At 38.1% G+C, this 26,953-nt stretch overlaps 2 protein-coding genes across 6 annotated transcripts in view; one reads left to right on the forward strand and one right to left on the reverse strand.

The window, feature by feature from the left end:
• The window catches only part of LOC114666582 (centrosomal protein of 128 kDa-like), a 218,452-nt gene extending 204,500 nt beyond the window's left edge, over nt 1-13,952 (reverse strand). Inside the window, exons 1-2 of one of the 3 annotated variants that reach the window (XM_028821489.2) lie at nt 13,836-13,952; nt 352-521 (exon numbers count right to left, since the gene is read on the reverse strand). In XM_028821489.2, the coding sequence (XP_028677322.2) occupies nt 352-510 (159 nt within the window). In that variant the 5' untranslated portion in view covers nt 511-521; nt 13,836-13,952. The remainder of the gene's footprint in view (nt 1-351; nt 522-13,835) is intronic. The other 2 variants (XM_028821491.2, XM_051920153.1) reach the window with 2 other exon arrangements.
• A 7,011-nt stretch (nt 13,953-20,963) lies between these two features.
• The window catches only part of tshr (thyroid stimulating hormone receptor), a 196,243-nt gene continuing 190,253 nt past the window's right edge, over nt 20,964-26,953 (forward strand). The window contains exons 1-4 of one of the 3 annotated variants that reach the window (XM_028821623.2): nt 20,964-21,077; nt 21,289-21,354; nt 21,455-21,610; nt 24,671-24,849. In XM_028821623.2, coding sequence (XP_028677456.1) covers nt 21,512-21,610; nt 24,671-24,849 — 278 coding nt within the window. In that variant the 5' untranslated portion in view covers nt 20,964-21,077; nt 21,289-21,354; nt 21,455-21,511. Of the gene's footprint in view, nt 21,078-21,288; nt 21,355-21,454; nt 21,611-24,670; nt 24,850-26,953 lie in introns of those variants that run through there. The other 2 variants (XM_028821624.2, XM_028821625.2) reach the window with 2 other exon arrangements.

A 26,953-nucleotide genomic window follows, 5' to 3' on the forward strand; every position in this document is an offset into this window, starting at 1 on the left:
TATATTTCACACATTTATTCACAGTATATTAACAGTTTTTGAGTGTGGGTGGTGGTATACAGTAATTACAATAAAGAGGTAGAAAAAAATTACAATAAATATAAAAGCATAAAAATACCATTTGCTTCTCTTACCAATTACTTTTTAGTGTTAAGTGATTTACTGAAGTGACTGCATTTTTGATTAGAATCATTTTCCCCCTTTCGGTTATAGCAATGTGTGATTATTATAATAACTTTTCTATTGCAATACATATATCTGGAAATTTGTACAATTTCTTAAAAAAATAAATAAGCATTAAAAACTGAATACTGTAGTTCTCATGTGAAACTCTGCCTTGTGTGACAATACCTGTAAAGTGCTTGCTAACGTATCAATTTTCTCTGCAATATCTTCAGCACCATTTATTCTGCTTCTTTGACGGGCACCCAAATGCGTTGTTTGACTTGGTCCTTGATGGCTCCATCGATTTCTACTGTAAGTATCAGAATCACTGGAAGACTCCGCCATGGATATAACTGCTAAGGCAATACATAACAGTTAAAATTATATATTTTTTAAAGTATCTAAAAATCACGATAATTTATTATGATTTTTTCTGTTTAGACTTATTAAAAACTAGCTGTGTCAACCAGGAAATTTCATAAGACAATGGGTATCCGTTACAATGCCCATCAGTTAATTGGGTGTATCAGAAGTACTATGTAACAAACTGAGTGCTTTCCTGTATACAATATTTGTAGGTTTTTTTTTTAATAATTTAATATAATTGACAAGTAGTGTTGGTAGCAATTAGAGTTTTGGACCTAAGAGTTCAAACCCTGAGGTTGTGGGTTCCGATCCAGGTTACTGACACTGTGTGACCATAAGTAAATCACTTTAACTGAATGTGCTCCAACTGGAAAAACAAAAGAAATGTAACCTATTGTATCTCCAATGTTGTATTAAGGCATCAGTAGAATAAAAAGTAATAACAATATTATTAAGTCACAAAAGCTGCTTACTCTTGCACATGCACAATTGTCCATGAGCATTATGAAAAGTTCATTGAGACCAATTGAACTAATAAAGAGGTAAATAGTTTATTCAGTTGACTAACAGACAGACAGACAGACAGACAGACAGACAGACAGACAGACGGACAGATAGATTTGGGGAAATTTGGCTTTTTATAGAAGCTCTTTAAATATGATGGGTAGTCAAGCTAAAGTTAGAAAATGGGACTTGTTAGAAAATGGAGCGAATGAACCTTAACAAAACTGCTAATGTCTTTTCTCAATGTCGTCTCCACCCTTCTCAATGCACTCGTGCCACCAGCCTGGAAGTGCCTGGATTCCAGCAGAATAACAGGTTTTGTATCGTCCTCGCAACCACTCATGCACTCGAGTTATTGTCGAACACTCCATGCCGAGGGGTACTATAGTCCATCCATCCATCCATTTTCCAACCCGCTGAATCCGAACACAGCGTCACGAGGGTCTGCTGGAGCCAATCCCAGCCAACACAGGGCACAAGGCAGGAAACAATCCCGGGCAGGGTGCCAACCCACCGCAGGACACACACAAACACACCCACACACCAAGCACACACTAGGGCCAATTCAGAATCGCCAATCCACCTAACCTGCATGTCTTTGGACTGTGGGAGGAAACCGGAGCGCCCGGAGGAAACCCACGCAGACACGGGGAGAACATGCAAACTCCACGCAGGGAGGACCCGGGAAGCGAACCCGGGTCCCCAGGTCTCCCAACTGCGAGGCAGCAGCGCTACCCACTGCGCCACCGTGCCGCCCATGGTACTATAGTCACTAGTGAGAAATGACATTATCAGTTTTCCTAAGGTTCGTTCCATTTTCTAACTTTAGCTTGACTCCACCTCGTAAATACATACAGTACATAAATAGGTAGATAAATAAATAAATGCATAAGTAAATACAACTTTTATAAATCTAAAAATTGAATTCACTTCAATTAATGTTAATGTTTTTTAAATAATTTGAAGAATAACCATAGTGACAATTATTTTGAAACTAATCTAATGCAATAAATGACTCAAGGAAAAAAAATCCACATTTTTTAGAAAGTCATGTATTATTGTATTTTTATATTCTTCTTGAAGGCACGGTCATTAGAGTTGAGCAACTATGCATTCCACTACATATTGTACTGTATGTATAATTTGAATGTGACAAAAAATTGATTTGATTTGTTTTTACCACAGTAATTCTATTTCAAATCTATTAATGGGAGAAATTCAATACAGAAAAAATAATCACATGATTTTCCAGAAGAAGCGTGTACCCACTCTTGACAAAATAGATACCCGATTACTGCTTTTTTCTGCTTTTCCTAGTGACTTAGCTTTTGTTTATGGTCATTGCAAAACACAGTTTTACAGGAAATTGTATTCTTTTGAAATGAAACAGATAATCAGCTATGCTTCCTCTAAGCTACATGGGTGTGCAGCTGTGCACTTTTTTTCTGGGTGTCAAGTAGCAATTTTGAACTACCGTACTACTGTTATCACACTGCTTACTTCCCCTATAGCACAGCAATTTGGAAGAGCCATGCATCCGTTTTTGCACCTTTCACCCTTTGCTAATGCACCTTAATGCAACGGCTATCTTGAAACTCTATTGATCAGCCATGCTTGCATGACCCCCACTTGTTGTTCATTTGACAGTGCTTTGTGGCACTCAACAATTCACGGGGATTCAACCCCCACCTCGCCTGTCATTCATGTAAAAGTGCTTTGAGCCACTCCGTACTTTACACCAGGAAGTTGACGGAGTGGAATGGATAACCTTGGTGAGACCTAGAATGCATCTAAGTGTGAAGTCGACAGCAAAAAATGCTGCTTGCTAAAAACTGAGCTTTGCTTCTTCACTTTCCATATCCCAAGCTGATCACGTCTCTTTTATCATGTCCAGGACACTTCCCACAGTTAGGCCCATAAATATTTGGAAAGAGACAACTTTTTTCTAATTTTGGTTCTGTACATTACCACAATGAATTTTAAATGAAACAACTCCGATGCAGTTAAAGTGCAGACTTTCAGCTTTAATTCAGTGGGGTGAACAAAACGATTGCATAAAAATGTCAGTCAACTAAAGCATTTTTTTAACACAATCCCTTCATTTCAGGGGCTCAAAAGTAAGTGGACAAATTAAATAACTGGAAATAAAATGTTCAATTCTAATACTTGGTTGAAAACCCTTTGCTGGCAATGACAGCCTGAAGTTTTGAACTCATGGACATCACCAGATGCTGGGTTTCCTCCTTTTTAATGCTCTGCCAGGCCTCTACTGCAGTGGCTTTCAGTTGCTGTTTGTTTGTGGGCCTTTCTGTCTGAAGTTTAGTCTTCAACAAGTGAAATGCATGCTCAATTGGGTTAAGATCATGTGACTGACTTGGCCATTCAAGAATTTTCCACTTCTTTGCTTTAATAAACTCCTGGGTTGCTTTGGCTATATGTTTTGGGTCATTGTCCATCTGTATCATGAAACAATTTGACTGCATTTAGCTGGACTTGAGCAGACAGTATGTCTCTGAACACCTCAGAATTCATTCGACTGCTTCTGTCCTGTGTCACATCATCAATAAACACTAGTGTCCCAGTGCCATTGGCAGCCATGCACGCCCAAGCCATCACACTGCCTCCCTCCACCGTGTTTTACAGATGATGTGGTATGCTTTGGATAATGAGCTGTTCCACGCCTTCTCCATACTTTTTTCTTGCCATCATTCTGGTAGAGGTTGATCTTGGTTTCATCTCTCCAAAGAATGTTTTTCCAGAACTATGCTGGCTTTTTTAGATGTTCTTTAGCAAAGTCCAATCTAGCCTTTCTATTCTTGAGGCTTATGAGTGGCTTGCACCTTGCAGTGCACCCTCTGTATTTACTTTCATGCAGTCTTCTCTTTATGGTAGACTTGGATATCGATACGCCTACCCCCTGGAGAGTGTTGTTCACTTGGTTGGCTGTTGTGAAGGGGTTTCTCTTCACCATGGAAATGTTTCTGCGATCATTCACCACTGTTGTCTACCGTGGACGTCCAGGTCTTTTTGCGTTACTGAGTTCACCAGTGCTTGCTTTCTTTCTCAGGATGTACCAAACTGTAGATTTTGCCACTCGTAATATTGTAGCAATTTCTCAGTTGGGTTTTTTCTGTTTTCGCAGCTTAAGGATGGCTTCTTTCACCTGCATGGAGAGCTCCTTTGACCACATGTTGTCTGTTCACAGCAAAATCTTCCACATGCAAGCACCACACCTCACATCAACTCCAGGCCTTTTATCTGCTTAATTGATAATGACATAACGACGGACTTGCCCACACCTGCCCATGAAACAGCCTTTGAGTCAATTGTCCAATTACTTTTGAGCCCCTGAAATGAAGGGATTGTGTTAAACAAATGCTTTAGTTGCCTCACATTTTTAGGCAATCGTTTTGTTCACCCCACTGAATTAAAGCTGAAAGTCTGCACTTCAACTACATCTGAGTTATTTCATTTAAAATTCATTGTGGTAATGTACAGAACCAAAATTAGAAAAAAGTTGTCTCTGTCCAAACATTTATGGACCTAACTGTACATATATTTATGTGTGTGTGTGTATGCACATTTGTGCATGGGAGACAGTTTATGGGCTCAAACAAATGGGTTTCTCAGCCAGACCAGGAATTGGCATTGTCCGCTGACACTTTCTCCTCTTTGTCCCCGCTGCAGACCATCAGAAGAACCTGTCTCCTAAAAACGTCACTTCTGGTTCCAGTCCTCCTGAACCCACCTCTTCCTGCCTTTGGACTATATACTTGCTATATTTCTGTTTATTTTCAGGTTCTGGTGTGAACTCGAGTCTGTAAAGATATAAATCTTTTCATTGCCTTATTTTCAAGTATACAGGGTGGACTCCCCAACTCTTTATTGGCTTTTTCTCTTTATTTTATTATATATCAAAAGACAAAGAGAGAATAGTGTAAATTAAGCGTCCACATTATATAAACATTTAACATGTAGGCTCTAACATATCATTTTAAAACTTTTCCTTCGCATTATTTAAACACTACTATGCTTCCTACACACCGAGTCAAGAATTATTTCAAAAAGTATTAATTAATACTACTACTATAAAAAAGACCTTAACCACGTCTTAACTATGCCAGCCTTTTCGACTAACTTGGCAAATAACGTTTGCTGATTTTATTCTATAAATCTACATAATGGCCCAAGGTCACACTCTGCTTGTGTCTCTTTCAGTAAGTAATAAATTAGTGAAATGTGATGCAAAAAATGTACAGGTACTCCTTGTGTGGGTGTCAAAGACATTAAAGGAATAAGTATCTTATTTCGAAAATGCATTCTAGAACTTACCCTTTGGTAAAGAAATATCACATACAAATTTTAAATACCAGCTTCAATGACTGTTCTTTAAACTGTATTAAACCTGCATCTGATACAAACAACTGCACAACTATTCTAGTCAACAGACAATGCTATCATTTACTTCAGTTCAAAATAATCTTTAAGGGGCTGCTACTAAACTAAAAAGCATGTTTATCAATGCTCATTAACATAGCTTTATAAAATAAAAATTGAAATATAGCCTGATGCTGACATCAACTGCCATTCTGTATCTACAGTAACAATGCCTGTATCATTGTGACGATGCGGGTTCGCTCCAGGTTCCCATGCAGCTTCAGGGAGCTCTTGAACCCGACACCGTCGGTAATGACACTGATAAGCTTGGCAGTGAGGCATAACAATAAAGCAAGGGGATGGTGTACAAGTGACAAGTGCTCTTATTAAAACCAACAAAACAGTGTTCAAATAAATAGTGCAGTGTATCAAATCCTTAAATAAATAAATAATCCATAAAAACAGAAGTGAAATAGTGGAAGTTAAAATCCATTAGTAAAAACTCTTTAAAAACAACAAGGTTAAAACGATGGCTGGAAGCAGTCTCTTTAAAATCCAAAGCATGGTGCCTTCTTTTTACCTGGCGGCTCCCCTGCTTCTCCCAATAGGCTTCTCAACAGGGGAGTCACCCTTCCTGCAGATGATCTTCTCTCCACTCATCTGGTCTGGAGGTTTCCCAATCCCTGGCTTCGGTTGCTCTCCATCCAGACCGTGACTTGGCTTTCTCCCAATGGCCAGAACGCTCATGTTGGGGAATCCATCACCCAAGCCTCCCGACGCCCGCTGTCTTCCACGGCAAGCCATCCTTCTGCTGGTCACTCCCGCTCCTCACAATGCTCAGCGGGAGTGACCACTACCAACTGCCCTCGGTGTTGGCCATAGACCCCGCTAGGGCTCACTGTCCAGCTGCCTACGAGGTCTCACTCGCTCGCTCTCTCTCTTTCTCCCTCTCACTCATGCAACGGCTTTCTCCTCGCTACTTCCAGCTCTTGCAACCTCCGTTTCTTTCTCTTTTCTCCTCCTCTCTCCCCTGCTAGCCGCCTTGCACTTCTACATATTACGGGGACGTGGATCAGCTGTGGCAATATGCAGGTCCCGGGAACAATTACGGATGTGGACGACTCCTCACCTGTGCACTTAAGTGAGAATCGCCCGCATCACGAATTCCCCGAGAACAGCTCGACCACACACCACCACGCCCCTTTGCTAAACCGCAAGTGTGGCGATTATTTATTTTAAAACTGGCCCTTTTGACATGAGCTGTGGACCCGCTATACCACAATCATAGGAATGCAAAATTACTGAAAAATACATCCTTATCATTTTTATAACTCCTTAGGATTTTACATTACTGAATTGGTTTTAATGTAATTAAATATGAATATAACTTTTGACATATTCAATATCTAAAATAATTTATACCTAAATAATCTTGTGATTTGTGAAAAAAAAAAGTTGGAATCAATTGAAAAACACAGAGAACGAGGTTTAATTCATGCAGGTTTTGTTCCTGAACTAAACCTCTGGGTTATATACACACAAAATACATGTTTCATTTGAAACAGTGTAAAGATGACTCTAGGATGCTGGTCTTAGAGGCAGAGTTTCAAAGAAAAGGCCCTCTCTGAAGCTGATATATTAAAAGAAAAGGTTAAAATGGTCAAAAGTTTGGAGTCACCCAGAAATCCACCACCAAACATCTGTGTTCCTTTTCCCAATTTAACGCTCTTGTTTTGTATGAGCTATTTAAGCAAGCAGTGAGCTACAAACTGTGATGTCCTTATCCTCCTATGCAGTTGTGTATCTGGGCCTTCCACTTCTATTTCCATCCTAGATCCAGTTTGCCCTTTTCTCTCAAGACAGTAGTATGCATAAAACCTTTAGTTTCTTAGCAGTCTGTCACATGGAACAACCTTCACTTCTAAATACAACAGTCTCATGTTTTTTTGAGAAAGTTGTTTCATTTTGGCCATTTGTGAACCCAGAATTGAATTTTAGGAATGCCAGGACCTTGCAATCCAAGGAAAGACAGTTAACTTACTTTATTTAACAGAATAATAATATTTAAACCGTAACAACACAATTACAAATGTTTCCCTAACAACCAATAAATAAGATTAATTAAGAATAAGCTACAAGTAGAATGCCAGAGTTATGGCTACTAAAATTGGGGCTTTATAGCCTTTTGGGAATAATAAATTATAAACCAGTCATTTCAAACAGTAAATGCCATTAGCAACAATAGAAAAGTCTTGGCTATATTTAATAAAAAGTATTAATTTCCATCAAAATACATTAACTTGTCTGGGTGATCCCAAATTTTCGAATTCTACTGTACAAAATAATGAGTAAGGTTTTTATATTAAATTAAAGACAACAATGTAATAAAGTAACACCACAATGACTTTTATTAGATGAACACAGAAGTGTTAGTGATGAAGAAAGCTTACAGTAATGCTGTTTCACAAGGAATGGTGTCTGAGGTGAAATCAGCAAAAAAAACTGAAAGGTAAGAGCAGCAATAGCAAAGGGCAACACACACTCCTGGATAGAAAAAACATGCATTAGTTCAAGGTGTAAAACTACTAGCGGTGGGAATTGCCACCTACATGATGCAATATAATCCTAATTCTATGGATCACAGTATAATAATATCACAATTAGTGATGTTTTAAAACAGAACTTGCTGAAAAATTAAAATTTTGAAATGTATTGTGTATCTTTTTAATCTGATTGAAGATACAGTTTAAATCATAGGCATAACAGAGTGACACATTTTTCCCTAACAAGAAAAATGTGTGACTCTCTACATCCAAATTCAGTATTTTAATAATCTCCACAGTAAAACTGAAAAATACTCAATTATGATGCATTAAGCACATTCTTTCTAATATATTCTCCGGAAAAGCCCTTGTGAGGTGAGAGCAAATGATTTTAGTATGGTTGTCAACCCTACCACAATCAATAATTTGAACTGAAATGTTTCATATATAAATCAATGTTCAAAATATACAATTGTGAGTTTTAAATCATTGGAGCAACATAAATGTATGTTGTTATGATGTGCATGTAGGCCATTAGCACGCAATTTGCGCAATAAATCATTAAACCTGTGTGCACACGCAAATGTGATGAACACTCTTCAGTTCAGAGATACTTATAAATGTTTCATAACAAGTGACCACTGGGACCATCCCCTTACTTTTTTATATAAAAACATTAGCCTTCTTTTCATTTTCTTCATTATACACGTCATGCACAGATTAGATGGGAGAAAACAAAAACCATCTACAGGGCTTGTAAACACTATAGCCAAATGCCATGAGTGATTTCTTTCCTGTAACACTGTGAAAACCAAAAGGAACCCACATAAATAGTTGACTGAATGTGAACAGCTCATTTAGTATTGTATGAACTACAGAACCACTAGGGTGGGAATATAGAAGCAAAGCATTTTGTTATGCAAGTAAATACACTGCACCTAGACTACAACAAACAGGACAAATGTCAGCACTGCTGTAAATATTCCTATATCTTTATATGGTAAAAAAAAATCCTAATTGTTGTCCTCAGTGTATTAATAATATACTGCAATTAAAAAAAAAACTACTCTATTACTATTTATTTTTTCCCAACTTCTAAAATCTACACAGGGCAGAATTTAGTCAATCATCACTTCAAGATTAATTTGTGAAAAACTCCACAGAAAATTTTAACAAAACTGGTCTGAAATGCAAAAACCACAAATTACATTTGTCAATATATCTCTGTGACTGTATTTGAGTATTGGGTAATCAGCAAGAGGACAAAGTGACATGATTAGACAGATGATCCACTATCATGACCACCGTAAACAGATTCAGTACACTACAAACAGAAAAAGTACAACCATCAGGCTCTTTACAAGTTTTTAAGTGTTGTTAAATGTCTAATGACAGAAATCATTTATTCAAGATAAAATGTGTAAAAAAAGCATTATTTCTCATCAACTTAAAAAAACTATATATTTACATACAGTTCGTATGGTCTTGAACGGATTAATTGTATTTACATACAATCCTATGGGGGAAATTGCTTCGGTTCACGAGCAAATCGGTTTAAGACCAGAGTTTTGGAACGAATTATGGTCGTGAACCAAGGTTCCACTGTATTGGCTTTTACGTTAAAGAAAGTGGAGTAATCAACTGAGATAAGGGAACATGAGAAGTCGTTCTGTGCATGGACAGGAACGGCAAAATAGAATGAGTTGGACCTTTTCGTTTTAACCTGTAATTAAAATGGACACTATTCGTCTTAGTGTGGATGAAAAGTAAACGTGTGTTTAGTACAGCAACTCACAAATTGTATTGGCAAAAGAATTGACAGTGTTTCCCAAAACCGCTAGTGACTTAAGCAGTTCTTAATCTCGTTCGTAAATTAAAGACTGAACTGACTAACTCATTACTTTTAACGTTGTTCTTTATTTGGATTTTTTTCTGAGAAAGACAGAGGTTGCCTTAAGTATATCACAAAAAACACTGACGCCCTTATTTTGGACACTTAATAACAACAACAACTATAATATCGATGTTGCAATAAAAATATCAAATTATCATGTTTAGAAAACGGATGGATAGACGGATAATGTATGCTACATATTAATACAAAAGGGGCTCTTTGTAGCTTGCCTTAAACACCTATAGCCAATTTGAATACATAATGAGTTAACCAATCGCACTCGCTATTTAATTAGTCACATCCTTTAAAGTATTTCCTCTTTTTGCCTGAAGAAGTTGCACGGTCAGTGCTGATGAAAAGCATCTCCGCAGCAGGATACTGTCACTACCATACTTCTTCATGGGGTTATTGCCTCACATGCAGCAGTGTTTGGTTTGCATCACACATTGATCTATGAATTTTAGCCAAAAACTTAGTTTTAGTCTTATCAGGTCATAACAGACCTTTCCAGATCTTTGCTGCTTCACTCCTGTGCTTTCTTGTACACATGTAGGCCATTAGATGATTCACTTTAGCACCAGATTTTTCCTTACAATCCCTCAAAATGGGCCAACAAGATGCAGAGCTCATGATATTATTTCCTGGGGCACCTTTACTCCCCATTTAGTAACTGAGCTATCTAGGTATTTCAAGATAATTGTTGGTCTCTCACTAGCCTTCACTGCAAAGAAGGCTTCTTCAGATGCAAACTTTTCATGGCTGTCCCTTTCAAGGTAATGCGTGTGGTGTGTTCATCATTATTACTCCAACTGTGCTCAGACGAAGAGGCAGACGTTTTTAACCGTCTATCAACTTTATTGCAGTGTTCTAGTGATACTCTGATCAATCAGCCACAGGTCTAGACGGCCAATTTTCATCCAAACTGACTCAATCAGTGATCGATAAATTAGCCAATCTCAAAATACTGTACTTTTTTTTTCAGAAACTGCTTTTCTAAGTTTCATGGTAATTTAGTTGGTGTGCTCCTTTACGCAAAGTATTATGGTACTAGAGGAATCACAAATATTTTTTGCTGCAGGAACTTCCTGTAAATAAAGAGGAGACCATCAAACATTGAGATAGAGTTAAGACAATAATACAGTGGAACCTCGGTTCACGAACGTCTCGGTACACGTACAAATCGGTTTACGACCAAAAAGTTCGACAAACTTTTGCCTCGGTTCACGACCACACACTCGGTATATGAACAAGCCAGTTTCCCTTTCGGTTTGTGCGCGCCGATGATTTCCGCACGTGTTGCATTGTTCTCGGTCAGATGTGCGTGTTTGCACATGCGTGTGTGCGTGCTTTCGCTGTGAACTCTTTGTGCTCTATTTCATTTCCCTTACAGTTTGTACGTGCCAATTACTGTATTTAAGCACGTGGTCAGCCTCTCCCTGTTCATTGTTCTCAGTCAGACGTGCGTGCTTTACCTGTGAACTCTTTGTGCTCTACAGTATTTTGTGTACTTTTGCAGTTAACCATGGCTTCTAAGCAAGTGAAGAGTGGTGAGAAGAAAGTTTTGACGAAAATTGAAATCAAAGTAAAGAAAGAAATTATTGAAAAGTTTGAGCGTGGCGTTCATGTTACTGATCTTGCCGCTAAGTACAAGAAGTCAAAATCTACAATTTCGACTATTCTAAAGCAGAAAGAGTCTATTAAAGCAGCTGATGTTGCAAAGGGAGTTACGGCATTAACCAGGCAGAGGCCTCAAGTGCTGGAAGAGGTGGAAAAACTGTTGCTAGTGTGGCTGAACGAGAAGCAACTTGCAAGGGACAGCGTAAGCGAGGAGATGTTATGCGAGAAAGCCAGGAAGATTCATGGCGATTTGCTGCAAAACTATCCTTCTACAAGTGGCGAAAGTGAGGAATTTCTCCACTCAGTTCCTCCTCACTTCCTTCATGTCAGAACTCGACTCATGCAAGGTGAGTTTTCTTGGTGGTTTATGGTTAGTTTTTGTATTACAGATTTTTCAAATGTTCACTTTTCAGTTCGTAGCGTGAATTGTTGCAATGTTACTTTTCTTGGTTGTTTATTAAATTTCTGATTTTTCAAATGTTCATTTTTTCCCTGTGCTTAAAACTCATTTAAACAGAGTGTTTACAGCGATCGGGTTGTTAGGCTATTAGCGTGAACTCCTGCAATGTTACTTTCTTGGTTGCTTATGGTTGGCTTTTAAATAAAGTTCGGATTTGTTCAAATGTTCCTTTTTTCCCCTGTGCTTAAAACTCATTTAAACAGTGTTTACAGCGATCGGGTCATAAGGCTACAGTATAGCGCAAACTCTTGCAATGTTAGTTTTCCCTGTTGTTCAAGGTTTTATCAGTGTTGTTCAATGTTTTTACATTTAGTTTACTATTACGCTGTGCATTCTATGGTGTAATTAACTATATTTGTGCTTAAAAACTTAAACTATATATTTACATACAGTTCATATGGTCTGGAACGGATTAATTGTATTTACATACAATCCTATGGGGGAAAATTGCTTCGGTTCACGACCAAATCGGTTCACGACCAGAGTTTTGGAACGAATTATGGTCGTGAACAGAGGTTCCACTGTATTGGCTTTTATGTTAAAGAAAGGGGAGTAATCAACTGAGATAAGGGAACATGAGAAGTCGTTCTGTGCATGGACAGGAACGGCAAAATTGAATGAGTTGGACCTTTTCGTTTTAGCCTGTAATTAAAATGGACACTATTCGTCTTAGTGTGGATGAAAAGTAAACGTGTGTTTAGTACAGCAGCTCACAAATTGTATTGGCAAAAAGAACTGACAGTGATTGCACGTTAATTAGCATGTGTTTCCCAAAACCGCTAGTGACTTAAGCAGTTCTTAATTTCGTTCGTAAATTAACGACTGAACTGACTAACTCGTTACTTTTAATGTTGTTCCTTATTTGGATTTTTTGCCGAGAAAGACAGAGGTTGCCTTAAGTATATCACAAAAAACACTGACGCCCTTATTTTGGACACCTAATAACAACAACAACTATAATATCGATGTTGCAATAAAAATATCAAATTATTATGTTTAGAAAACGGATGGATAGACGGATAATGTATGCTACATATTAATACAAAAGGGGCTCTTTGTAGCTTAAACACCTATAGCCAATTTGAATACATAATAAGTTAACCAATCACACTCGCTGTTTAATTAGTCACATCCTTTAAAGTCGGAAGGTAACTCGCCCCTTAGTACCAGCAATGGTTTCAGCTGTTCTAACAAGTGCGCAACTCAACTAAAGATGCCGTTTGAGGCAATGCTGTCGAAGAAGCCAAGTCGCAGATCTAACTGTCCTTTATAACAGAGAAGAGAGAAATGTGAAACCTAACACACAGGGATATTTCCAGTACTGTATTCGTTTTCCAACTTAAAAACAAACTGGGGAAAATATGCTTATACCGTACTAACTTTATTATAGAAAATTAAAATGCTACAGAAAACCATAGTTTATTCATGAAATTTTCTCTTAAAATTGCAACGAATTCCACCTTTCGCATTGCCGCATATTTCATTCCGCAGCTGGGTGCTTTAAGTCAATAGTAATGAAAACGCTGCTAATACATTTTTACCAAAAAAAATTACGGCTTAAACTTTTGTAGTCCAGCAATTAATTACGACAGATACTACCGTTATTTAAACTAAATTATAGCGAATCTATTATTAATCAGAAAGTTCATCTACTAACAGATATTATTGAGATTTTAAAGTCTTTGGTGAAAACCGACTTTTTTGCAAGTGAAGCAACATCGACAGCAAAACCTGAACTAATGCACTACTAACACAATACTGGTTCCTCTTTTTTATTCCATACTGCATATAGATAATGCAGAAAAGAAAAGCTTCCTTTTCCTTTCAGTCGCGCTCGCTCAATGCCTAAACAATTTTTACGGTAGTAATGACAAAATTACGAATGCTAAAAGAAGATAATATAGCTTACCTTCTCTTTGCTTAAAAAAATCACAGAAACTGAAAATGCATCCTGTCTTGCAACTGACTAGTTTCTCAACGCAGCTATGGCAACTTAAACTGGCCGCCCTGTAACAGGAAGATAACAAAGACCCGGCTCATCCCTAAGATCGCAGGGAGTTGTAGTTTTTTTCCCTAGGTCATTACTGCAAAAAGGCAGGATAGGGACACGTTTAGAACTACATTTCGCACAATTTCCGGTTATGACAGCCGACGCGTCTCTGTGCAAGAGTGAGGGAGAGGAATAGAAATTGGCGTCTCCCAGCATGCCTGAATCAATGCGCCAATCTAGCCGCCCTTTTTAAACAAATACCGCTAGTAACCCCCCTGAGAGACAGGCGAAATGTGTGCAATCCCTTTGACCCCCTGAATGTCAAAAAGAGCAGTTAACGAAACGCACTCTGTGCTTCAGTGCTGGCAAATGAGGGAATTTATCTTCAATGACTGGGAAAGACGGGTTCACGATTACTTTATCACCAATTTATCTCCCTTGATTTATTTATTTTTGTAAAGAAGAACATTTCGGACGTATACATGTTCTTTCATATTATGGGGTTCTATCACCCGATTACTCCTGCACAGACTGGAAAACTTACGAAAAGAAAAAAAAAGATACATTTGAATTTATATTATGTAGGCATGCATGGGTATCAAATTGTTATAAATAATAACATTAATACACACTACACTGATAAAAAAAAATGCAAACAAGCTTTGTCAAAATTAAACAAAAACAAGTAAATGTAGTTTTAAATGTACAATTGATGAAAAACTGCACCCATCTATTTCCCCATCGGAGTCACGGAGAGCCGGGGTTACTACAGCTACACAGTCGGGCGCAAAGCTTATTTGACTTTTTTTCTACTAATACAAAACTTCACATGAACTCAAAATGCTTCAATGATTATACAGTTAACGGGTTTTACTCGATTCTTACTATTGAAAGAAAGAACACAACTTAATAGTTAGAAAGCGCCTTACGCTCAGATAAAAAAAATGTTACATGATATAGCGGCACGGGGGCGCTGCTGTCTCGCGGCTCTGGAAGGCTGCTCTGTACTTAACGGATGTTCTACCAAATGCTAATGCGCGCAGACTGCATGTGTAGAAGCTACACGTTTTCCTTTTGTCGATTTGGTCTTTGCTTCAGGTAAACAGGGTTTCATCCTTTTGTCTTAAATGGCAACATTAAATGAACCCGGTATGAGAGGGGTGCGCCTCAGTAACCCATACGATGGTTTAGCACCCCGTCCAGGACGCTAAATTGAACAATCTGGAAAATGGATACACTGAGCACCATTTTTGCTGCAGTGTTATAGAATATTTGTTTTACTTTGAATTTTAACAATGAAAATGACAAATAAAATTCCGCCCATATTGCGTGCATGTAAGGATGACTGGCGACTCGGAATGACCACATGAGAGTCAGCGTGCCCAGTACTGGACTGGCATGCTTTAGAACAGGGGTAGGCAACGTCGGTCCTGGAGTGCCGCAGTATGTGCAGGTTTTTGTTCCAACCCAGTTCCTTAACGAGAACTCATTTATTGCTGATGAAGCACATATTGCTTAAGTGACATTTTAATGCTTCATTTTAGTGGTCTCGCTTGTTAAGGTTCTCCAACCTTAATTGCTTATTTCAATCTTAAACTGCTGCATTCAGTGTTTTAATTGCTCCTTATTAGCAATAAGATGTAAAACAGGGGTAGGCAATGTCGGTCCTGGTGAGCCGCAGTGGCTACAGGTTTTCATTCCAACCCAATTGCTTAATTAGAAACCAATCATTGCCAATCTCAGACCTTATTTAATTTTATGGCTTGTTAGTCTGTGCAATGTAAGGCTCTTATATCGTAGATTTTTTTCCTTTCCAAGGATATCATCCAAATGATTTGAAGCCTAAAACGGATCATTTTCAGTCTGTCACATTTTTCTATTAAGTGTTTTATTAAATCAAACCGTGCATGATGAACACACACAGATGTAATTGGAAAAAAGCTAGCTGGAGAACTGCTGGCTGCTTTGTCTTTTACATCTTATTGCTAATAAGGAGCAATTAAAACACTGAATGCAGCAGTTTAAGATTGAAATAAGCAATTAAGGTTGGAGAACCTTAACAAGCGAGACCACTAAAATGAAGCATTAAAATGTCACTTAAGCAATATGTGCTTCATCAGCAATAATTGAGTTCTCGTTAAGGAACTGGGTTGGAACAAAAACCTGCACATACTGTGGCACTCCAGGACCGACGTTGCCTACCCCTGCTTTAGATTAGAACATTACAGGAGTTCCTGAAACAGAGAAACAAGTAATCCAAACAAAAATTGAGTTCTTCTTGTACCGAGACCGCCAAATGGTTGATTACGGATAACTGTTTTTATTTTTATAACTGCCTTTGATAAAACTGTCTATAATTAATAAGACATTTATGTGATATTCACAATATAATATTTCCTTTACATATGTATTTAACGTCTATCTTTATAGCCGTTTTGTCATCTTTTTTAAAGAACAAAACGCTTTAACAGTATAGTAATATATGAATGGTTACATTTATAACAACAGTTGAAAGTACATAAAAAGTACAAAAGCACATTTTGTAAACGGCCTATAGGACAAATTTATTGAAGTTAAAATTTGATAATAATTCATAATAATAATTCATTACATTTATATAGCGCTTTTGATAATAAATTTAGACTTTTGGCAACCTTGTTATTTAATATTTTTCATAGATTATACCTATAAATTAAATTTATCAATAAATAGATTGTAATGTGAAATATTGTTACTAAAGTTCATTTTATGGCTAAAGAGTGTTGCAAGGAACATGAAACGGGTAACTGCATAAATACATTCTTTGCAACTTTCCCCAGAACAGGATAACGGAATTCTCTATATTTATTATACTCTTTCTTTTTAGTGTCCAATGCTTCACTAAAACAGCCAACATATTTTGAAATCTTTACAAAAATATATTTCATACATGAATTGTTTTACACCAAACATTTAATAAATTATGGTTGAGCTTAGATAAACAGATTTTATAGATAGTATTTATGAATAATTTCAAATGATACTTGTTTCCATCCATCCATTATCCAACCCGCTATATCCTAACTACAAGGTCACGGGGGTCTGCTGGAGCCAATCCCAGCCAGCACAGGGCGCATGGCAGGAAACAAACCCTGGGCAGGGCGCCAGCCCACCGTAGGGCGTACTTATTTCATTTTGTTGAAATATCTCAATGAGGAAGTGTTCGTAAATAGTATGCCATTTATTTTAATGCCCACTTAAACTATACACACAGGGAGGATGTTTGGAAATTAATAGATCCCTAATAAATGTATTATTTTTTATGCTACAATAATCTCATTAATAGAAACAGTGTCCAGTTTTTCAAGTATTAACAGAATATCTTTGAAAATACATATCAATAGGGGTATTACACCATCAAGAATTGCTTTTATGACACTGGTACAATGATCTTTTGTTGATGCAGGAATTAAAATATAAAAAATCCGTAAACTGATTTAAAATCACAAAATTACCTCTAAACCAATTTCCAAAAGACATAACTTTCAGTAACTTATATTTTATTGTTCCAAATTAGACAACAGTGTGGAGGGAGGTTGTGTTCGTAAAAACCGGACAGTGAACGCAACACTATGTGGAAGTCTCCCTCCTGCCCAACTTGACTTTCTAACCCGTGAAATGTCCCTGGAAGCCTGAATGCAAGGCAGACGCAGTTGTCACCCCATTACAACAACAACAACAACAACATTTATTTATATAGCACATTTTCATACAAAAAGTAGCTCAAAGTGCTTTACATAACGAAGAAAAGAAGAATAAAAGACAAATAAGAAATTAAAATAAGACAACATTAGTTAACATAGAAAGGAGTAAGGTCCGATGGCCAGGGTGGACAGAAAAAACAAAAAAAAACTCCAGAAGGCTGGAGAAAAAAATAAAATCTGTAGGGGTTCCAGGCCACGAGACCGCCCAGTCCCCTTTGGGCATTCTACCTAACATAAATGAAATAGTCCTTTTTGTAGTTAGGGTTCTCACGGAGTCACTTGATGCTGATGGTTATACAGACTTCTGGCTTTTAATCCATCCATCATTGTTGGAACATCATGGTGCTTTGGGTAGATGGTGGTGGCACAAGCCACCACCAATAGGACACCGGAAAAGAAAACAGAAGAGAGAGTAGGGGTTAGTACAAATTTTGAATGAATAGTTATTATAATGAATTGGATATACAGAGTGTCAGGATTAAATTACAGTGAAGTTATGAGAAGGCCATGTTAAAGTAATGTGTTTTCAGTAGTTTTTTAAAGTGCTCCACTGTATTAGCCTGGCGAATTCCTACTGGCAGGCTATTCCAGATTTTAGGTGCATAACAGCAGAAGGCCGCCTCACCACTTCTTTTAAGTTTTGCTCTTGGAATTCTAAGGAGACACTCAGTTGAGGATCTGAGGTTGCGATTTGGAATATAAGGTGTCAGACATTCCGATATATAAGACGGGGCGAGATTATTTAAAGTTTTATAAACCATAAGCAGAATTTTAAAGTCAATTCTGAATGACACAGGTAACCAGTGTAGTGACATCAAAACTGGAGAAATGTGTTCGGATTTTCTTTTCCTGGTAAGGATTTTAGCAGCTGCATTCTGCACTAACTGCAAACGATTGATGTCTTTTTTGGGTAGTCCTGAGAGGAGTGCATTACAGTAATCTAGCCGACTAAAGACAAACGCATGAACTAATTTCTCTGCATCTTTCGATGATATAAGAGGTCTAACTTTTGCTATGTTCCTTAGGTGAAAAAATGCCGTCCTAGTGATTTTATTAATATGCGATTTAAAATTCAGATTACAATCAACGGTTACCCCTAAGCTTTTTACCTCCGATTTGACTTTTAATCCTAATGCATCCAGTTTATTTCTAATAGCCTCATTGTATCCATTATTGCCAATCACTAAGATTTCGGTTTTTTCTTTATTTAATTTGAGAAAGTTACTATTCATCCATTCTGAGATACAGGTTAGACATTGTGTTAGCGAATCAAGAGATTTGGGGTCATCAGGTGCTATTGATAAATACAGCTGTGTGTCATCAGCATAGCTGTGGTAGCTCACGTTATGTCCCGAGATAATCTGACCTAATGGAAGCATGTAGATTGAGAAGAGCAGCGGACCCAGGATAGAGCCTTGTGGAACACCATATAGAATATCATGTGTCTTTGAGTTATAATTACCACAACTAACAAAGAATTTTCTCCCTGCCAGGTAGGATTCAAACCAGTTTAAGACACTGCCAGAGAGGCCCACCCATTGACTAAGGCGATTCTTAAGAATATTATGATCAATAGTGTCAAATGCGGCACTCAAATCTAAGAGGATGAGAACAGATAAATGGCCTCTGTCTGCATTTACCCGCAAGTCATTTACTACTTTAACGAGTGCAGTTTCTGTGCTGTGATTTGTTCTAAAACCTGACTGAAATTTATCAAGAATAGCATGTTTATTGAGGTGCTCATTTAACTGCATAATGACTGCCTTCTCTAGAATTTTACTTAAGAAATTACAGGCAACACTCATGCACAATGCTACACATAATCTTACTGAGCCAGTTTTCCCGAGTGGACACGGGGAGAACGTGCAAGCGCCACACAGTCCCCGGACTTGGATCTGATGATTCGAAACCCAGAATCCTGGAGCACCGCCGTGACTGCGCATCACAGGACATAAGCATACTGTCACATAGTTGCATGAAGACGAGTTTGCGAAACTATAAGACATACAGTGAGTTACTTACCTCCCGCGGTAACAGAACACGTGAAGTGTTTTATTTGTTAGATTTTTACATCCAGAAAATATCACATCATACTAAGCTCTATACGATTAGTTTCACAATAATGCCATGTTCTCGCCAAATTTACTATCAGTCGCGTCTTCAATATTTTTGTATGGCTATACGGCATAATTTACTGATTAACCAGCGGGTAGTACACTTATTTTATCACAAAGCAGAGTATACACGAACAGGCCCGGTCTTAGGTATTATGGGGCCCTAGGCGAAAGGGGGGTCCAGGGACCCCCTAAGGGGCTCTGTGAAATGCGTGAAAATTAGACCAAGGAGTCGATCCGGGGCCCTAGGCGGTCGCCTACTTCGCCTATGCCTAAGGCTGGGCCTGATTGGGACAAATAATGCTGTACACTGTAAAAAATGAATCATGAGGCTTGTAATTTTCATTAAAAAAATTGATGTAATCATTAAAAATAATGTGCATATTTAATTAAAAAAATAGGTTTTCTGTTTTTCTTATAATATATTGAGAACATTTCACTAATAAAATTAAGAAATAAATTGTACCTATTTTTTTAAGGAAATGAGTGCAATTTTTAGGCTTAATTTGAGGAACCATTTAGGCTAAAATTTTAAGGAAAAAAGGCTTCATATTTATTTTAAGAGAATTGGTCCAATTACCCGGGTTTGACTGAGTTACCTTCATTTGAATCTCAACGGCAGTGATCAGACGGCGTTTTGAAGGAGCAGACGAACAGTGGAAAATATTAAGAGGTAAGTTATAAGCCCCTTACTAATTTTTACATTTTATTTTGATTTCTTAAATAAGCTCCTCAGGACACCGCTTATTCACGCTAGTACCGGAATTGTCTTACACTTATTTTTGAATCTGAACGACAGTGATCATTTTGGCATGTGAAACAGTGACTATGTTGAACCAGGCGTTTTAAAATAAAGGTTTACAATTCTGCGATGTTATTTGATGTGAAAATCTGAACTCGAGCTCGTTAGTCATAACTCCTCACATGCACGTGCTGAGGCTAGAATGGACATGTTGGTCGCTAAAGCAAAAATAATTATGGCCATGCATCGAGCTTGATAGATGGGGCAGTTTCTATGATTATACTTAAAAACTTTTAAGAGTGTTGATGTGTTTATATATTTGCTTCAAATTGTAAAGATGTATTAAATTAGCTTTTAATCATTTCACGCAATATATGCATTTTTTTCATTCATCCTCGACGTTAGAGGGCGCCCTCTTAAAAAAAAAAAAAACAAGTCACAAACACCATAGAAGCAACACGATGACGTTCCAGGAATTGATATGGACATAACCATGCTTTTGACTAGTGGAAGAATACAAACATCTTTGCAATAATTAAGGCATTATCAGTCTCCTCAAAGAGTAAGATATATCTATAGCAATTTACATTTTCTCTTTGATTAATCTATGTAAAATTCGACCTGAGTGAAGTTATTTGAACACATCTGAGATTTACTATAATGCAAATTTATTTAAAATTAGTCTTTAACGATATTTAAAAATGTTTAGACTTGTTTAGCAGTATTGGGTTTCTAGGCTTAAACCATTCCAATTTCATGATCTTGGTGATTAGGTTGAATTGTTCCCGACAGTTGCAGAATTTAAAGATCGCTGGCCTGCTCTGTTTGACATTCTCCAGGTAGGGATTTTACATTTTGTCATTAAATACCATCACAGATAATAATGTGGTTGTCAACTGAACATAATTATAATCAGTGTTTGTGTGTTTCATTTTTTAGATTAATGAAGAGTTTAGGAGAATTACTACTCTGCACCTTGAGCCAACATTTATTAAGATGTTGGATTACTACACTCCTAAACTTTTCACAATATTTTCCTGCAAAGGAGGAGCACTCGCACAGATTTTGAAGAAGAAACTGGGTGCCGTACAGCAGGTATTTTAATTGGTATTTTTTATTATTATTTAAATGATATCCATCCATCCATTTTCCAACCCGCTGAATCCGAACACAGGGTCACGGGGGTCTGCTGGAGCCAATCCCAGCCAACACAGGGCACAAGGCAGGGAACCAATCCCGGGCAGGGTGCCAACCCACCGCAGGACACACCAAGCACACACTAGGGCCAATCTAGAATCGCCAATCCACCTAACCTGCATGTCTTTGGACTGTGGGAGGAAACCGGAGCACCCGGAGGAAACCCACGCAGACACGGGGAGAACATGCAAACTCCACGCAGGGAGGACCCGGGAAGCGAACCCGGGTCCCCAGGTCTCCCACTGCGAGGCAGCAGCGCTACCCACTGCACCACCGTGCCGCCTTGATTGATATTGCTTCATTATTATTGGGTACTATTACTAATTTCTACACTTTTGGTGCCTTAGACCTCACATCAAAACATAGAACAGACAAGAGATGTTGTCCTCCGTTGCTTGGTCAATTACTTGGGTGAAAAGGAGGAAGACCTCATCCAGGAGTACAATGTAAGTGTCTAAAACTATTTCAGATATTTATTGTTTTCAGAAAACTGCATTTAGCATTTGTTTTCCTTTACAAAAACAGAAATGCATCTTAAACATAAGTATGTTCCTCATGTAAAAAAATTCTTGCACTAGTGTCAGCAATATAAATGAAATAAATTAAACAATGTCAACATTTCTGAAAACATCATGTCCGCCATTAGCCATAGTATACTTGAGTTTGTTGTAGTGTCAGTCTCCATAGTCCACTGAAACAAGTTTTGGGGAGTTAGTGTTTTACAATGTTACAAAGATATGAACCTAGAAATGGTTTACTGTACTTCCTTGAGGTATCTGCATTTTAAGTTCTTACGAGGAAAAACTTGTTTGAACATCTTACACAAATTAACTACATAAATAACAGATCTTCATAATAAAATATGTTATGTTTGTTTTATAGTATGAAAATGAGGATGTGCAGCAAAGTCTACTGCAGCAGGTAATGAAAATTACTGTCTGCAAGAAGGATGACCAGGAGGACTTTAGCATTGTCTTGGAGGGTGTGCAAGTCATGACTGGCTTGGGAAATCTGACTAGAGCCTGCGCAATTCTTCTTGGATTCACGTATGCACTAAACCTCACCTATCCCAAACAACTGAGGAACACGTTTGAGGCCTTTCAGAAGCTCTTCTTGGAACTGGATGTTTGCAGGTTTTCCCCCAAATTACAATCTCTCAAAAACAAACTTGTGTATTAGATTGTGAGAGACACATTCCATTGTTACCAAGTTTTGGTGAAAATGCCCAGGTTGAGGTTTGAGATTGTTCTGCAGCTTGTTCTACAACAGTGTTTCTGGTTTGATGCTAAACAGTTGATTTCAATGACATAAATTGTGAGTTACAAACTGTTTTACAAATTGTTTTTGTTTTTTCTTAAAAATGCTGTAAATGTTATATACACTATTTTACAAAGTGTTTACTATTTTGATACCAGTGTAACATGGAATAAAAGCATGTTTAACACCAAAATGCATTATGTATTCATTTCATTATAAAATGTTTTTTATATTATTAAGTAATTTTCCTTAATACATATGAGTACATTTTGTTTTATGTGCTTAAACTAAAAACGATTATTCCACTAATAATGCTAAAATCATCATGTCTCTGGCTAAATAATTTGGGATGCTTTACATGATTTATTCAAGTAGATTCTGCTAGGGAAAAAAATCAAGCCGTAAATACTACTTAAAAATAATATGCGTCTGGCTAAATAATTTAGGATTTTTTACATGATTTATTCAAGTAAATTCTTCTAAAAAAATCAAGCCTTAAAAACTGCTTAAAAATAATATGTGCAATATTGTTACCATATTTTTTTTAAGTAGATAGCACATAAGATTTTTTACAGTGTAGTATATTTAAGTATATATGACAATTGCTCACTCGGACAATTTGTTTTGGGGGCCCTAAGCTATAGCTTGTGTAGTTTATACGTAAATCCTGCACTGTACACGAAACGGGGTAGTCTTATGTGTTGGTTATTAATCCTGTTGGGATCGATTCCTTAAGTTTTAGTAAACTGTTATTTGAGCCAATCTTCACTATACATGACTATCGACGTACATAAAGGGCAAAAACTATTGTATTGTGTAAGCCATAAATGTATTATAAGGCATGTGTTACCTTTACTGCGGTGGGTTGGCACCCTGCCTGGGATTGGTTCCTGCCTTGTGCCCTGTGTGTTGGCTGGGATTGGCTCCAGCAGACCCCCGTGACCCTGTGTTCGGATTCAGCGGGTTGGAAAATGGATGGATGGATGGTGTTACCTTTACTGGTAGTCCCTTGCTTTTTATTTTCTGTCCGTTAACGTTTGCACCCGTTAATCAAGTTCAGCGCCGTGGGGAACAGAGACTATCCTGTGCGCATCTGGCACAATGATGGAACAGCGCTGCGCATCGCAGACCGTGTTTATACACATACAGAGCCCAAATTACGTATAGCCAATAAAACTAACACACACTCTTTATTTGTTCACACTGCGTGGTGGTCGAGCAGAGGTGAGCAGCCTCCTGGAGGTGGGAGTGAGAGTGCCGGTGAGCTGTTGTTCCAGCCGAGCGCCTCTGAGCGTCACGCTTAGCTTAGGCACGAGTCTTCAGCTGAATCTACGGACTCTGAACTCTCCGCTCGTAGCAGCAGCAGCGCATTTGATGCTCAACTGAATTATTCGGACAGATCAAGCGAGAAAAGAAGCAAGGAGAAGTCGATTTCATGGAAGTTCCGCTCTAACAATATTTTCCCTCACCATTTCTCCCCTTTAATTCAGTTGATTAAAGACGAATCAGATGAAGAAATACTGCAGCAGAGAAACTGAAGTGCTGCGCAAGTCAGACTTGAAACGACAGTTCAGGCTGTCAGTTCATGTCACACGAGTTGTACTCGGCAATTCCTACGTGGATATATCTTCATTTATGGCAGTCGGTTTAAACGTGTAGTGAAGAAACTGCACTAACCCTTCTTGCGTCTGTCTGTCCCAGGTTTTGAGGATGCAATTGATAATACTATTATTGGTCAAACTTTTCTCTGTGAGAACCTCACGTGCATTTGACCTGGAAGTCTGCCCTCCAATTTGTGAGTGTTCTGAATGGAAGACTTTTAAAATTACCTGCACGGATATTGACGAGATTCCAAAGTTCCCTCCAAGCACAGAGACTGTGTGAGTAGCATTTTATCCAAAGCATGCATTTATCAGTCCTGCAGTCAAAGATCCAGGTCCGGGTTGGCATCACGTTTTTCAGCGGAGATTCAGATTTGTTTTGTTGGTTGTTTTTTTTACTGTTTTATTGTTAACTAAAGTGGATAAATATATGATACAAATAAATGTGTTCGTTAGGTTTATGAATATGCAATAGATCGTGTCTGTCTCTAAGTGTAAAATATGTATTTGCCCCACAGGTACACTAGAGGGGATGATGTGATGAAAGTAAAAGTGCTATTATATTTAGTATTTACTTTGTTGCACTTTATTTAACTTTTATAATTCTTGGATGGCACAATTTGTAGTGATTTCACTGCACAAAGCCAGGGCCTTGGGTTTGAATCCCAAACCTGATTACTATCTGTGTGGAGTTTGTACCTTCTTCCCGTGTCTGCCTCAAAAAATACAGCTTCAGGCAGGAATTTATTGAAACCTCATATGATAGATGACCTGATCTACTTATTGATCAGTAAAATGCCCCAATAAGTTGAAAAGGCAGCTGATGGTGCCCCACACCGCACATTTCTGCTGGTGCACAATTCAAAAATGTTGTCAAGTTTCTAGGTTAGTTTGATTGGTAATTCCAAACTGGCCATGGTATGATGGGCATGGATTTAGGTATGTGTGCCCAGTGATAAATTGGCATCATGTTCAGGGCTGGTTTATGCCTCACTCCCAGTGTGGTGGCCAGGTTAAGTTTAGCCCCTGCTTGACCGTGAGGGGAATTAAGTAGGTTTGAGCATTTTATTCATACTTCATGTTTCAATCATGTTTTACTTTCCTATTCTTCCTCTTCACACCATTAGACTTGCTAGCCTTATTATTTTGTTTATATCTACCAAAAAATCTAAATTTTTTCTTGGTATTTTTTAGTAATATTTATTGTTTTTTTTTAATTTGCAAGGTACTTTCTGTTATTGGTATATTTGTCTATTTTAATATGACTTTTTCTGACTTTGTGTTTTTTCAAGCAGTGTCAGTCCAATTCAATGTATGAAATGTGCTCTGCAAATAAACTAACCATTCATCCATGCATTCATTTTTGAACCTGCTTTGTCCATGGCACAGTCATAGAAGGCTGGAGCTTAGCTTGGCACCCTAGAGTATAAGCTGGAATGAATCCTGTCACAGACTTAAATTAACATTATACAACAAAAGAAGCATTATTTAAAACTCCAGTTGAAACATTTTTTTAAGGCCACTTGTAAAGGATGCCGGGCATTGGCAGGTGTCCCAACTGGGACAGGGCAGGGAACAATACCTAGCTGGGAGGCCAGTATAATACAAGAACAGGGGGGGACAACCTATCAGGAATACATGCTCCTGTGATACAGTAGATGGCAGCATCCCTGGGCAAGGCTACTTGTACAGACATCTGTAAAGGTCTTCGTCAGCTCCATGCTACCTGTTCCATCTGGGAATCTCTCGAACACAGATCACCGATAGTCATAACTAAAGATGAGTCAGGCAAATGAGGACACAAACATCCAGTCAATGGGCATGTGCAGTAGTGGCAGTGTTTTTATTAAGACAATCCAAATTACTAGTGTAGTGATTCAAAAAATAAACCATAAAATAAGTGCAGTCATGGAGGTTAAACCCAAGTTTCAATAAGCATTCTGATCTTGGCTGACAGGACTGGAACCCGACTTGGTCTTCTGCTGTTTTAGTCCATCCATGTCAAGGTTCGAAATGTGCATTCAGAGACGCACCTCGATTGTAACAAGTGGTTATTTGAGTTACTGCTGCCTTTCAATCAGCTCAAACTAATCAGGCCCTTCTCCTCTGACTTCTGGCATCAACAAGGCATGGATGTGAGCCGACAAATCCGTGATGCCATCATGTCAAAACGGTCCTTCAACCTCAGTAATTTATCTAGGCCACAGGTCTTGGAGGTGTAGCTGCCGACTGGGTAAGGGGTCGGCCGTTACAACCCTGAGAACATGGAACATAGAGAAAGGTTCTACCAGGACTTCGATCAAACAGGGAGACGTTAACGTTGAAAGCGGCATGAGTCTATATTAGCAGACATCTGTTGGTCATTCCACCATGAAACACCTTC

Source organism: Erpetoichthys calabaricus, chromosome 16, assembly GCF_900747795.2.
Source record: "Erpetoichthys calabaricus chromosome 16, fErpCal1.3, whole genome shotgun sequence".
Taxonomy (NCBI): domain Eukaryota; kingdom Metazoa; phylum Chordata; class Cladistia; order Polypteriformes; family Polypteridae; genus Erpetoichthys; species Erpetoichthys calabaricus.